The sequence below is a fragment of the Geospiza fortis genome, unplaced genomic scaffold (genome assembly GCF_000277835.1).
Source record: "Geospiza fortis unplaced genomic scaffold, GeoFor_1.0 scaffold147, whole genome shotgun sequence".
NCBI lineage: Eukaryota > Metazoa > Chordata > Aves > Passeriformes > Thraupidae > Geospiza > Geospiza fortis.
This window is the reverse complement of record NW_005054372.1, coordinates 2917387-2931833: the sequence shown is the minus strand read 5'-3', so window position 1 is coordinate 2931833 and position 14447 is coordinate 2917387. Positions and strand designations below refer to the sequence as shown.

Genomic DNA, 14447 nt, shown 5'->3' with positions numbered 1-14447 from the left:
ATTTCATGGCCTCACTGTGCACAATTAAACAATTCTTTCAGAGGACAGCAGCGCATTTCCTTTCTCTGCTGGAGTTCTGACAACAAAAGAGAAGGCTTCAGTCAGGTGATACAGGAATTTAGATAATTCAGCAAATTGCAGGTCTTGTGAGCTGGTGAAATCCTGTGCTTTGGCACAACACTTTGTGTAAGTCTCAGCCTTGGAGACTTTGTGGTTGTCATTAGTGAGGGCCTGGCACCTTTCTCACGATCTCACATGATGTTGCTGAGCTGTGTACAGAGGAGAAGGGGAGCAGTCTGTGCTTGTGTATAGAGACGGAGAATGAAGAAAAGCAAACATAAGAGACTTTGGGGAAAAAGTAGTGCAAAGAATTAATTAAACCTTTATTGACATAATAGCAGTATTGGTTCATAGAACTGTGGATTATAGAACTGTGGGGAAGGTCAAAGATCCTGTAATTCAATGGTGTGCTCTGAGACAGCACCAAACTGTGCTGCTTGCATTTGATGTGGTCATATAAGGAAGTTATAGGTAAGTTCACATAGGTGAGTTTGTATAGGTAAGTTCAGGAAGACTTACCTATAAACACAGCCAGAGTTCATAGACAGAAATGAATGCTTAAATAAGAGGTTTTGAAATTAAGTAAATTCTGGTGATAAATAGAAATATCCAGGAAAATCAGAAGGTTGGTGAGGAGGACTGTAAACACAGTCAAGTGCAGGTGTCAAAACCCACATATATCATATTATTAATTTTTTTGGCCCTCTGTGTTGAACAAGTCAAACATCTGTGTTTAGATAACATAAGCCTGTGATAGAGGCACAGTGTCAAACATGGCTGAGATCCCTGCCCTGCTGCTGCAAAGACCAAAGCAGAGTGGTGAATTATGTCCGTGCAAACCCCTACAGCACAGTAGGCTGCGTGATCCTCTGGCATGGACTGAGCTCTGCAGTGTCTGCACCCCCACTTGTATGTCTTTGCCCAGGTGCTGCTTCAGGGCTCCCCTGGTTGGCCAGGTAATGAGGGTAAATTTATTATTGCATTTCATCTGTGGTTTTGTGGTTGTTGCTGCATCCTGCCTGCGTCAGCCCACACAAGAAGCAAAACCAAGAATTGTTGTTATAAACAACCACAATACCACTTGTGCTAGTGCCAGTTATTCTTCTACCTTTCTTTTGCATAGCTGAGCTGCTTGTTGGTGTATCCTGAAGCCATCACTCTTTCTTTGAGGAAAACTGAAAATTGTGGCTATGTAGTGTACGACATTGCACTGCAAATAGCAGTAGTGCTTTAGGAGCTGATTGGCAAGCAGCTTAAATATCCATGCCATGAACTGGACTGTAGAAGAAAGGAATCACACCTTGACATTATCATAAAATATATAGGCTTAGAATCATAGAATCATTAAAGTTAGAAAAGGCACTTAAGATCACTAAGTCCAACTGTTAACTTAAGTGCCAAGTGGACCATGAAGATGTAGCCTAAGGTGAATTCATGTTTATTTGAAAGATTTCTCTGCCTATTATACCAGGAGAACAATATAATAAAATGTGTTAATGAACATGAAATATTAGGATACTCTGTTAAGTGCTAAGGATTACCTTATGTATACATATGAGTGTTTTTATTTTTTTATAATACTGATATCTGTTCACAAGTCTGGTTGCTGTTGTTATGTTAACAGCATCTGTTACAACACTGAACTTGAAATACAGCAAAGTATTTATACAGCAAAGAGTAAGAGAAAGGTCTGAATTTCAAAGAAAATGGCATAAATAAAAGGAAGAAGTCAGCAATAATAAACCTTTCACATTTGATCTGCTACCAGAGTAGCTCTTGCAGCAACAAAATGTTCAGCAAAACTAATGAGGTAGTAGAGAAAGCCTTTTGGATGTCTAGGAACTAAATCTAGATCTCTGGAGCTTTAGTCTGCTGGTTTTTCATTGGAATATTATTTATCTGTGTCAAATCCTTGTGTATCAAAGCAACTTGGAAAACCTTTGGTTAAGTGAGAATACATGTTTTCCTGCAGGCATCTTAGGAGATAGATGGTAACACTTGTAAGCATAACAAAATAGGATGTAATTCCAGCCTTTCAACCCTGAGAACGTCCAACTGACTCATTCTGTGTAGAAAAGCTTCTGTTTCCAGATTTAAATTTAGTAATGGATATCACTTGATGAAATAAAAAGGTAATCTCAGGAATTTTTGTTTATTCTTGCAACTTCTGTAACACAAAGTAAAATGGTATGGCATCTATTTCTCTAGGAGCACTTAAATATGCTCTCACTGATTTCATGGAGCTGTCCCAATTTCTTCCAACAGATATTCTGGCCTGAAATAGCTGCTGAAGTGTTGGGACAGACATAGGAAGAAAAGCATTTAAAGCAGAAGGAAGAGGATAGAATAGGAGCTGAGATTGTGATTATAAAGTACAAAACATGGACAAAAATTACAGAAATAGGTTATAAAAATCTTTTTCTATGTAGTGGCTGGCTAGTAGTAAGGATCAGAATAGATTTATTGCCTGCTTTAGTTAGTGGAGAGATGTATATCAGAATTCATGGCCAGAATTTAGTTAGTGGAGAGATGTATATCAGAATTCACATGTCTCATCTTCATAGGTCTGAACTTCATCTCTCACACTGGGACCACCTTTGCCTCAATCCTTTGCAAACTGTTTTTCTTGGGTTTTTTTACCAGAAAGTAGAGATAAATATTTATTTTTGTGATAAACAGGCATGAAACTGGTCATTCTTTTCAATGTATTGAAGATGAAGAATTATTTTCATAAGGCTTTCATACATTTTGTTTATAAAAAATTTGATGTGTGCGCAAGAAGAGCATGAAATAACAACTGCATTAATATGCCTGTAACGTGTCCTCTGTGCTTTATAGTGTGCTAAAGCAGGGTTATTAAAATGCTACATGAAGACCTGCCATGGTGCTTTTCTAGGAAAGGCTGATTTGCATTAAGTGGTGCAGGTATCAGCTTGCTTTATCTTTGGTGCTGAAGCTATGGGAGACTTGGTGTCCCAGCACAGCCTGTTGCATTTTGGTTTGAGAGAAAGTTCAAACAAAGTTTAGAGGAGGATCAAAACTCTGCTTGCTTATCTGACTCCAGCTGATCTCATCCTTTTGAAGTGCATCTAAAATTAATGTCTGTCCTTTACTGAATTCTCTTCTAAAATACATAGCTGGGGGAATGAGTATGTTGGACTATCAGTGCCTCATATCAGGGGTTTGCCTGCAAACTGGCAACACGAAAAACTGATCAGACACTTGAAGCCCTAGGATTCCCATAAAATATGTTCTTACTAGATGAGAGGAAGACTGAGTTCTCAACCCAAATTAAATGCTTCCTATTTTTGAAGTAATTGTGAGTGTGCTGTAAGATATTTTCACCCCAGCTCCAGCTCAGTCTTTCTGAGAAAGCCTCTAAATGTAGCATTTCATTTTGCCAAAAGAAGAAAATTATTTAGTATTGTCAGTATTTTTTCATTTACAAGGCAAAATAAACCTAACCTTTATCGTTTTCACCTTTGCTTTGTCAAAGCATGTGGAAGACTGCATGTTTGTCTATAAAGGCTAAGTGTGTATAATTCTCACATATCATTTGGTTTTGTGTTTAATGAACTACAGAGGTTAATTACAAAAGTAAATCCTGTCTTAAAACAGATTTTAGATGTAAAACAGGAAAGGTATCTACCTGTCCTTTTATTTTAGTACTCCTAGTAACCTCTAGAAAAGGAATTAAAAATAATTTATGAAGTTTTTAATCCTTTATACCATTAAATCAATATTATATGTATCTTGGTTGCAAACTCACAGTGGTCTCCATGGGACATCACATAATATTTGAACTTAAGCTCACTGACACTGGAAATGCAGAAAACATCTTGCACCAATTATTTCACGTTCTGTAGGTTCTGGGGAATATGTGAGAAAGTCACAGACAGCAGTACTTTTCCTTTTTTTCTTAGAATTAGACTGCAAAGCATTTTATCTGCAGGATACACAGAATATGGCAAACACCAAAGTAAGGTGATGGGTCACTTGGTGATATAGAACAGGAAGGAATGCATGCTATGAGAAATATAAGCTTGGGCTAAAATCACTTGAGGCAGTTTAATCTGGCTGTGATTTGAACCTGAACATTTTCTGATTCACCTACTTAATTTTCTTTTCTTTTACAGCTGGGAGAAGTACAAAACTTAACATGACTTTTATGTCCTTTTCAGTTTGAAGTGTGGACATTATAAAACATAAGTCTCTTAATTCTTGTTTGCTTGTTCATTTTATTTCAGCTGTTTTGTACATTTGCTTAGCTGGCCTTTCTTTGTCTGATTTGTAGGTCTTTGAAGAAGAGCACCACATCTTGTACTTGGACCATGGTGGAGTTATTGTGGCTATCAAAGACACCTCTATTCCTCTGAAAATACTCAAGTAATTCTACAGTCAATTAGAGTAGAGCTGTTGTGTACTCAAGACCTCAGGCAAAGTTCAGAGTTTAAGATAAGCATTTCATTGTGATCATGTATGAAGCACAGGTGGGATCAACTTAATTTAACATTCATTGAGTCAACAAAAATGCAGTTGGATGTTTACTTTAAGATTACTTCATGGTGCTGAAGGTACCATGGCATCATGCATTAATCATAATAACATTTTCTGGCATCAGTGTAGGCATTTTTTGCTTAAAAGACTCTTCTGGAATTCATCAGTAGAAGCTGTGTTCAGCATAATTGTTGCATGTCAGTGATGCTCAGCCTGTGCTGCATATGTGGCTTAAGTGGGCAGTCAGGAGAGCTCATTGATGCTGTAAAGTCTCTGTCCTTTCCAAGGGCCATAGGAAAATTGGGAATAGCCCTGAGTTTCTCTGGCAAGAGCAATTTACTATAGAGTTTGGGAGCCAACAGGTGAAGGCCTTATTTGAGCTTATGTGCTGTGTAATTTGGTGTGCCAGAATCACAGCTCATCTGGGATATTCATGCACAAAGTAACTGCAGTGTGCATAGATCTTCTCATAGGTGTCAGTGCAGCAAATGGCCTTCTCAGCCTGTTTGCCAGGAAAGGTTTGTTGCAAAGCAGTTTGATATAGAATATCAAGTTTTAGACTGCACCATGGTGCAGCAAAACATGGTAACCTTGTGTAATGGCACACAGAACTATAATCTTCAGCATAAAAATACATCTTTAAAAAAGACATTAAAAGACATAAAAAGACATATTTATCACTTGTGAATTGGCTCATCTTTGCAGAACATGTGTTATATACATGAATAGGAACTAGGCTCTGTACCTGTACCTAGGCTCTTTTTATCTGGACTGAAAGCCATCATTAACCTACTGTCCAAAAGACCTGAAGGAAATGTACAGAAAAAAAGGATTTGGGTTGTACATTAGAATTATGTTTTGTATTATGTTTTGCTGATTCATCAGTATCTTTTGGAAATGTTTAACAGCCATGAAGGGCCACCCTCATACTGATGCCTGGAGTTAATGCACCTCCATTTTTCTCCTTTTTTACAGGTTCAGCATAGATGAAGGGCAGACCTGGAGCACACATAATTTTACCAGCACTTCTGTCTTTGTAGATGGACTACTTAGTGAACCTGGAGATGAGACACTGGTCATGACGTAAGGTTTTGGTTTCACCTCTGTTTTCAGGGCTCTCTCTGTGTATGCATTTGCATAGATTTTCAGCTGTGCATGTTTGAAATGGTCCTTGAGTCAGTGGCTTTTGCTTCCCACAGTCACATAGACACAGTAATGTCTGAACCTCCCTGGTATGTAACCTGTTTTTGAAATCATCTGACTGCAGTACTTCAGATTTTAAAGATTATGTTCATATGAAATCTTGCAAAGTTACCACTGGGAAGAGTGCAATAATAGGACTGCTTTACAAATCTGAAAGATGCAGGGGAAAAAAAAAAATATTTCCTCTTGGGTTTTTTTAATTTTCTACAGATTTTTAGTCAGACATCAAAAATGTTAAACATCTATTGTCTTCACTGTGTAAATAACTATAGTATTGTCTTAGTAAATAGCACTGCAGTACTTGATGTAACCAAGCACTGTGCTATCAAATATTTGTTTTTATTCTGTGCAGTGACAGAGGCAGATGCTGTGAATAGAGTTAAAAATAACCAAATTCTGCAACTCTGAATTGTTTATCCTGTTTTTTCCAAAGGATCAGGGACAGCTGGATCTGAGCTGCACATTTTACTCCATCTCTAGAATAAATGCTAGTATTTTAGAAGTGTCTGAGAGTAAAAAACTCCTGTCCAGGAAGGGAGAAAGGCACATGCTGCCTGCAGACAGAGAGGGCAATGCACACAGGTGGTTTTGTGTATTTCTATTGCAACAGTTTGTGTGATTCTTTATGTGGAGCTCAGTGTGCTTGTGACAAGCTTTTTCTCCCAGGAGTTACAAATAGAGCTGCCTTTGACATGTACCAGTAGCATTTTCCCCAGGGAAAAATAAATTATTAGCCCAGTGTATAAAGGACCCTCAGCAAAGCAACAATCCTACCCAATGTACTTCCAAGGGTTGTGCCAAGTTCATAGCACTGTACAGACAGGCTCTTGGTTTTTTCTCTCTTTCTTCACTGCCTCATTTATTCTCCATTATGCATCTATAACCTGAGAAGAACACTATTATCCCATCATCTTCCTCTTCTCTCAAATACAGCTTTATTTATGATATAATATATGCCACATGGAGACACTTATGCCTCTGAATGAGGGATTTCCATTAATTTCAGTAAAAGTAGATGGATCAAAAGCTTATCCCAAACTGTACTTACTGGCAGATAAAATGATGTGTGGTGACTGTATGCTCTGGGCTTGGGGTTTTTTCCTTGTTAAGTATCATTAAAAACAGTGATTCTGTGAAGATGTGCTTAAATATCTGGCTGAATGGGCTAAAGAGCTCTTGTAAAACATGATGCCTGTCTAAAATCATCTATCTAAAGTACATGGAGCTGCAGCTAGATTTGGTACATGAGCCCAGACTGACAACAAAAGCATCATGTGATTTGTATATTTCTAAAGGCACAGCAAGAGTCTGACTCTAGTGTGTCATGCCAGGCTTGTCGGATCTTACTTTTTAGCTAGTTTTACTGAGCATGGTGGGCATCAAACATTTAATAGCACAGACTGGCCCTGAAGATACATGCAAATTTCCTACCAGATTCTAAAGACAATGAGAGGAATAAGTCTACAGTATGTGTTTCATTGTTGCCATTGTACCAACTTCCTCATCTCTCCCACTGCTTTTGACTGTTTTACCTTCGGGGTGATGTTGTCAACCCAGTGGTGCTCTGTCTGACTTTATGTTAAGACCTTTTGTCGTTCTGTCTGGCTTAGTTCATTTTTCCTGAAAACCCATTCTTGTACTAAGTTACTGTGCTTGACTTAATCTACAGTGATTTGTTGCTTTTGAGAAATACACATTCCCTGGACAAAAAAAAAAACCAAAACCAAACAAACAAAAAAACCCAAAAACCACAAAAAAACCAAACCAAAACCAAAAATCAACTACGCCATCTTTTCATTTTGTTAGATAGAATTTTCTTCCAAGGAGAACATGGTAAGATGACCTTCTAAATGGCAATGGAAATAAATTAATTGAGGAATGCCCAAATCCATTGCCAAGGACATAGTTTGATATATTTTCCTAGTACGGGAATTTGATTTTCTTCCTTTGGTATGGAATGTGCTTGAATAAAGACTTTGAATAAAGAGTATGATGTCAAAATCTGCATAAATTAGTAGAGATAGCATAATTCTGAAGTGGAAAGGTAATAACTGAAAAAATGTGCAGCAAAATTAAGGAATAGACAGTATTTCATTTAAAGCTTCTAGAATAAACTTGCAAAAGATTCAAAGAATATTTCATGTGTCCTGAAATTGGCTGTTATGGTAAAATTCTGGGTCCACTGAAGTCAATCTGTATATAAGAGACTTCTCATTCTCCAGCATGGTGTCTGAGATATTGACTGGACTTGTAAGTGGCTGGCATTTTAATTCCAGTTCCGTCCTAATTTATCCAGAATCATAAAACTCCAGAATGTTTTGGGTTGGAAGGGAACTTTGAGACTATTTAGTTCCACTCCTCCTCTCATGGGCAGGGACACCTACTGGAATAACTTGCTGAAAGCCCCATCCAGCCTGGCCTTGAACACTTCCAGGGATGGAGTATCCACAGCTTCTCTGGACGTGGCCTCCACATCCTTCTTGTGTTGGGGACCCCAGAGCTGGATGCAGCACTATGGGTGGGGTCTCATGAGAGTGAGACAGAGTGGCAGAATCCTCTCTCTTGCCCTGTGGCCTGCAGTGCTTTGGATGCAGCCCAGGGTAAAATTGGCTTTCTGAGCTGTGAGCACACGCAGCTGGCTCATGTTGAACTTTTTCTCAACCAACACCCCCCCACTCCTTCTCATCAGGCCTGTTTTTAATTCATTCTTCTGCCCAGCCTGTATTTGTGCTTGAGATTGACCCAAACCAGGTGCAGGACCTTGAATTTGGCCTTGTTGAACTTCATGAGGTTCACACAGGCCCACCTCTCAAGCCTTCAAGGTCCATCTGGATGGTCCCTTCCCTCCATTGGGTTGACTGCACCCCACAGTTTGGTGCCATTGGCAGATTTTCTACAGGAGGATTGATCCCACTGTCCATGTTCCAGCAAAGGTGTTAAACAGTGCTAGTCCCAATACTGACCCCTAAGGAATGTCACTCATGATTGTTTTCCATTCCAAAGCGAAGTGGTCTAGGAAGCTTTACTGAAGAAACAGGAAAATGTGAACCTGGTTGCCATTGTTCTTCATTTCAGAAAGTTTTGTGTTTTCTCCAAAACAGAGAGGAAAGCCAAATGTTGACTTGTCAAAAGTACTCAGTTGTCATCTGTCAGTCAACATTAATCTAAATAATTCTTCAAAATCCTCTGCAGTATTCAGGTTATGTACATACAAATGCTAAGGAAAAAATATTTTATTCCACTGTGCTCTGCAAAAGACTTAGTTAAGATTTTTAGGAGTTTTAGTGGTAAAGTTTTCAAAAACTTTTGGAAACTCATTCTGTTTTCAATCTGTCTAGATTTCCACTTCTAAAGAGACTTAGTTAGGAGTTTAGGAAATATAAGCAATTAAGTATTCATAAATTTTAGGAAACTTGATCTGTATAAAAATCAAATTCTAAATGAGGAGCTCAAATCCAGTATTTATTGCTAAATGAATAAGTAAGGTTTGCTAAGAAATTTTCTCAACTAGTATATTTTCATCAAAATAGTGCATGGGCTAGTAGGTTTTATTTTGTTCTAAATTTGTAAGAATGAAAGTTACTGCAACCCCGTTGAACAATACTGAACAATATTTTATAGTTGGGAAAAATTACTTGCTAATACTGGATTGAGTAATGGCCTAACTCAGTGCAAAAGGAAGAATTTTTGTGTGTCTGAAATATTGATGTTCCTCTCCAGAGGAAATAGTTACTGTAATGAAAGTTTCAAACCTGTTGAAAATGATTCTAAATCACATCTCAGCTTCTGGGAATGTTTCCCAAACCAGGTTATTTAGATTGCAGTGTAAACCCAGTAGGCACAATAACATATGGTACCACAAACCATAGCCCCTTTTAAAAGGCCAGTAAGAGGTTACATAAAAGAACTGCTTTTCTTTATGTCAGGTAGAATCAAAATCTTCCTTGTGGGTAGTTAAATTTTTTTCCAGAGGGCTATTTTTTTTTATTCATAGAATAACAACTTTGGATGCTGCTGGGAACTTTATGACATCTCTGAACTCCTGTGTACATATTTTGCTGTCTTGAATGCCCATTGTGTTCCTTTTGGGTTCCTGGGTGATCATGGAAGCAGGAAGATAGTCTAATTTTAACTTACTCAAAACCAGATGAGTATTAATAAGTGTTAGATATTCAGTAGAGCTGTCTGGATTTTTGTAACTGTTGATTCTGCTAGGAATGTCAACCTCACCTTTAACAACATCAATAGCAGTCAGCATTACATGTATTTTTTGGAGCTTTTTGTCACACATGGCAGGACATTACTTTTCCTGTCCTCTGAGTATCTTGCTAGGTGAAGGTACTTCTCTGTGTTTTGAATTCTTCTCTACTGACTTCCTCATACTGCAACACTTATAAAAGGTAGATAAAAGGTAGATAAAGCCTTATTATGATCAAGAATAGCTGGTTTCTGAAGGCAAATTCTAGGTTTTCTTCTCAGCTAGTTAATGTCTTGGATGAGAATCATTGCTCAGTTATGAAATGGTTGTCCTGCTCTCTGCATAAGAAGGAACATATCAGAGAGTAGATAGAGGAAATGTGGTGAAAAAAACATTGGAAAAGCAAACTGCTTCTTCTATTCCAATCTAATCTAGATATCAGCTAATGCAGATGTACAGATCTCTGTTTAGCAGCAAGCCTAATGCTTTTGCTGTCATCTCTGTGGACACAGTTGTTAGCAGAGCAAGTCAAAGCATTGCAGTGTCACCACCGACTTGTGACCTTGGAGTCAAGACCTGGTAATGCCCCAGTCTCTCACTCTTCTCAAAAGAAGTTTAGTGGGTAAAGTTTATTCTTTAAATTTCTTTCCTTACAGTTTCATATTGTACTCAGAAGCACAGAAACAGGATGCTTTCAGTGTCACTTATAACCCATATTTAATGCGTTTTTAGGACAGATCTGTTAATATATTTAAGTAAGAGGAACTGAAAAGTTAGGAATCCATGTTCTGTAAGAATCTGTTATCGCCTTGTCCCTGTTTACAGGAGGAGAGGACAGAAAAGAGTGATGTGACTTTTTCATTCAGAACAGGCATTGAGTAATTTTAAGCCCTTGTCACAGAGAGAGTGCCTGAAGCTTTGATCCTCTAACTATGCTTCACTTTTGGTTTCTATTTCAAATAAATAACCATTACAAACTTAGACAACAACTAAAATTTTTTAATGCTTTATTTACTTTTGGTTGGGGCCTTGAACTATATTTTGCTCTCAAAATGAAGGAACCACTATTTAGATGACTGTAGTGTATTAAATCTAGCTCTGCTAGGTGAAGTCTGAATTAAGAATTTCTAATTGTGATGAGACTTGCTTTTTAAAAATATGAGTAAGAAAGAGAGTATTAGCTAAAGAATTATAAAATTTTGCAAGTATCCCAGATTAATTTGATCTTTAAGTAAGATGAAAACATAGAGTTAAATTATGAAAAAGCTATCCTCTACAGTATCATATGTTTCTCTTTAAATAATTTTGTTCACTGTCCACCTTGTGTTTACTTCTGCATAAGACATTAGGCTAGGCACTAAATCTGCAATGTTTTCCAAACAGCATATGTGTTAAAAGGCTGTTCTTGGACAGGAATTTATCAAATAGATGGGAAAAAATGTTGGATGTAATTCACAAATATCATGGAGCCACTGAAATCCTGGATGAAGTGGAAACACCCAGATTCTGCTTCTCCCCAGCACTTCTCAGAACCTAAGCATTCATTTCCGTTCTTTTTCCCCAAAAGAGCTAAAACCGAGATGTTTTGGCATTAAAGAATGAATGGCAATTATTAGCTTACGGGAACAGGAAACAATGAAAAAACACATTTTGGTTCAATTTCAACTAAATTGTTTCCTCTCTTCATTTTTCACTTTGGCAGCCAAAAAAAAAAAAAAACCCCAAAAAAACAAACCCCCAAAAAAACGGCCCAACCCAGAAACCTTACTCTTCTCTTTAGTGTATTAAGTATATGCATGTGTTTGTAGTTTAAGGCATTTAAATCATAAATGTCTCAGCATATTTGCACATGATCTCCTGTATACACAAGCACTTTTTATGTGCAGTTGCTTTATGTAGGCAGGTGTCTACTTTTGCACATGGAAGCATTCATCATTTCTGTAGTTGCAATTTAGGAAGGCCACTGAAATGTGACCGCTGTTATGTTCTTTTGGAAAATCAGAAAAATATGCTGAATTATAATCTTGATGTGTAACAGACTGCAGCTTGAATCTCACATTACTTTCACCCATTTTACCAGAAGGAACCCTCTGACTTATCTAGGTTTTTGTTGATTTTACAACGGTGTAATGGAAGCAAAGACAACTGTTGGAAGGAAAGCTCATCTAATAAAGATTCACTTGTCATTTTCTCCTCTGAAAATAGTAGGCTTTAAATGTCACTGTAGGACATATTCATGGCTATCTCTGCCAACTCATATCCCCTTGGAAAATCTTTCAATAATATTATTCCTGTGAGTTAAGGAGAGCATTACCTGTTGGCAGTGGCTACACTAATGTACATCCTTCCCTGCCACCATCTCATCAGTTTACTCCTCAGCTAGGTATTTTCTACATAGATTTTGGCATGTCTTGCTGTATGTTCAAAGACACTGTAATAATATGAACCACAACAGGCAGAACAAAAAGAAGATTGTCACATTTATTTGCTTTTTCAGGGATATTTTCATCATTCATAGTAAAGGTCTATGTGAGGCAAAGGACTCAGCTCTTTGAAGTCACCATAAATTGACAAGACTTCCAACTAATCCTTTTATGTAGAAGATAACTGAGAAAGATGCTTTTTTTTAATGCAAATGGTCTTTGATATCTAGTGAACTGTAAGGTAGATTGAATATTTAATCTGAAATTGCAGTTATGTTATAAAAATTATCAGAGAGATCTGAGAGTTAAAAAATATACAAAACATGAGAGTTAAAAAATATACTAAACAATAAGTTCACTGACCATTCTATTTCCTTCTCATACGATTTACTGCTGGAAAGGAGGCCTCATATTCGGAGCAAGGTAGAAATATAATTTTGACAAAGCTCTGTGACTGCTTGCATTTAAGAGAAGACAGAAGAAATGTTAAAACAATTAACTAGCATCTCTCATAGTGTGGTTTCCTTTCCCACCTTGATCATATACTCACTGTTAGCTACTGAGGTTTAGATCTGTGAAGAATTTTGGGTACATGCTTGGACAGCTTTGCTTACGTGCTCTCCAGAGGAATTTAGACCTATTATCCAAGAGAGAGCCCTTGAGATGCCCATCTCACCTGTGTGTGGGGCCCTCAACTGACCCTGATTCAAATCCTACTGTCAGTAGCTCCATACTTTTGAAGTCTCTTTCAAAAAAAACTAGAGGCCACCCCCAAGTGGAATATGAAGTTAGCAGAGTATGCCAACAGGGCAGCTCATCACTGTGCAGACACTCTGCTGCAGTGTCCTGTTCTGAACATCACAGCTGATGGCAAACTCATACAGAGGAGAGAAAAAGCCAGTGCAGCACTTGGAGATTAAGGCAGTGAGTCTAGAGTGAAGGAGGCTTCTGATTTCAAACAAAAGTGACTGTGCATCACTAGTTGTCAGTACGCAATTGTCATCACTAGTCCTCAGCACAACTGCAAAACTTGCACAGGTTTAGTTGCTACATTAAACATCTGAATAAATTCCCCATCTGACCTTGGTGGGAAAATCCTGCAGGATCACTCCCACCACTCTGAGGTCTTTGAGTGTTCTCAGGTATTCATGAGTAAAACAAAACACAGAGACAGGAGATGACACAGCCACTACTGCTCACCTAAGCAAGGAGTCTCTATTGAATAGGTCTTGTCTATTGAACAGAATTTACTGGAAAAGAGTATCATTGCACATAATTTCTGTTAAATTAACTCTGCCTGATTATGAGCTTTATCAGGAACAGAAATAACCAGCAATTCTCCAGCAAATAGTTTAAATTAGTTAGCTTAAAAACTGCATTAAACTGTCTTATCTATCAAATGATGCAATCAAATTAAAAAATTATGTGCTCATAAATGAACTAGGAACAAATGTACAAAGTTGTTATGGCAACTGAAACACTGAAGTTAAAATTATGGATCCTAAATCCTTGCAAATAAAAGTAAATTAATTTCCAAGGTAATTGGAATTTCTTCCAAAAATTATTTATCACAGCATCATCTTTTATAGCTTCAACAGAATTGATTTGATGGCTTTCTAATGAAATATAGTTAATCAAGAGGAAGGTTTTAGTAGCTTATGAATTGCTATCATCTTGATATATAACTTCTCGTCATCAGTTACACTTGCTGCACCATTCCAGTTTTTTCCATTCATATGATTTTATTAATCATATATATTACATATTTTGCACCTGAGCAATTATATTGTGATTGCTATTATGTATTGCTTTATTGTAGCTCATATTTTTGTCTAATCCATTGAATCCTACTTAATACCTGCCTTAGTTACTTTGAAAAATACTTCTTTTTTTATTCTAGTTGTCTTAAGCAGTGCATTTAAATGTGCTCATGTGAGGTGTCTGCAACACATGCTACTGCAGCAACAGCATTAATAATCATTAAGACTTTTTTTCTCAAACAGTTTGCTAAAGTGGTTGCGTGTAAAATGCTTCATTCCTTGGAAAATTTACCCTAGGAATTACAA

The 14447-nt window shown here is 37.4% G+C and overlaps 1 protein-coding gene across 9 annotated transcripts in view; it reads left to right on the top strand.

Annotated features, from left to right (window-relative positions):
• SORCS2 (sortilin related VPS10 domain containing receptor 2) overlaps positions 1-14447 on the top strand; it is a 361254-nt gene that overhangs the window by 298261 nt on the left and 48546 nt on the right. For all 9 annotated transcript variants that reach the window (XM_031060109.1, XM_031060108.1, XM_031060107.1 and 6 more), the window contains exons 12-13: positions 4355-4446; positions 5533-5640. In XM_031060109.1, the coding sequence (XP_030915969.1) occupies positions 4355-4446; positions 5533-5640 (200 nt within the window). The remainder of the gene's footprint in view (positions 1-4354; positions 4447-5532; positions 5641-14447) is intronic.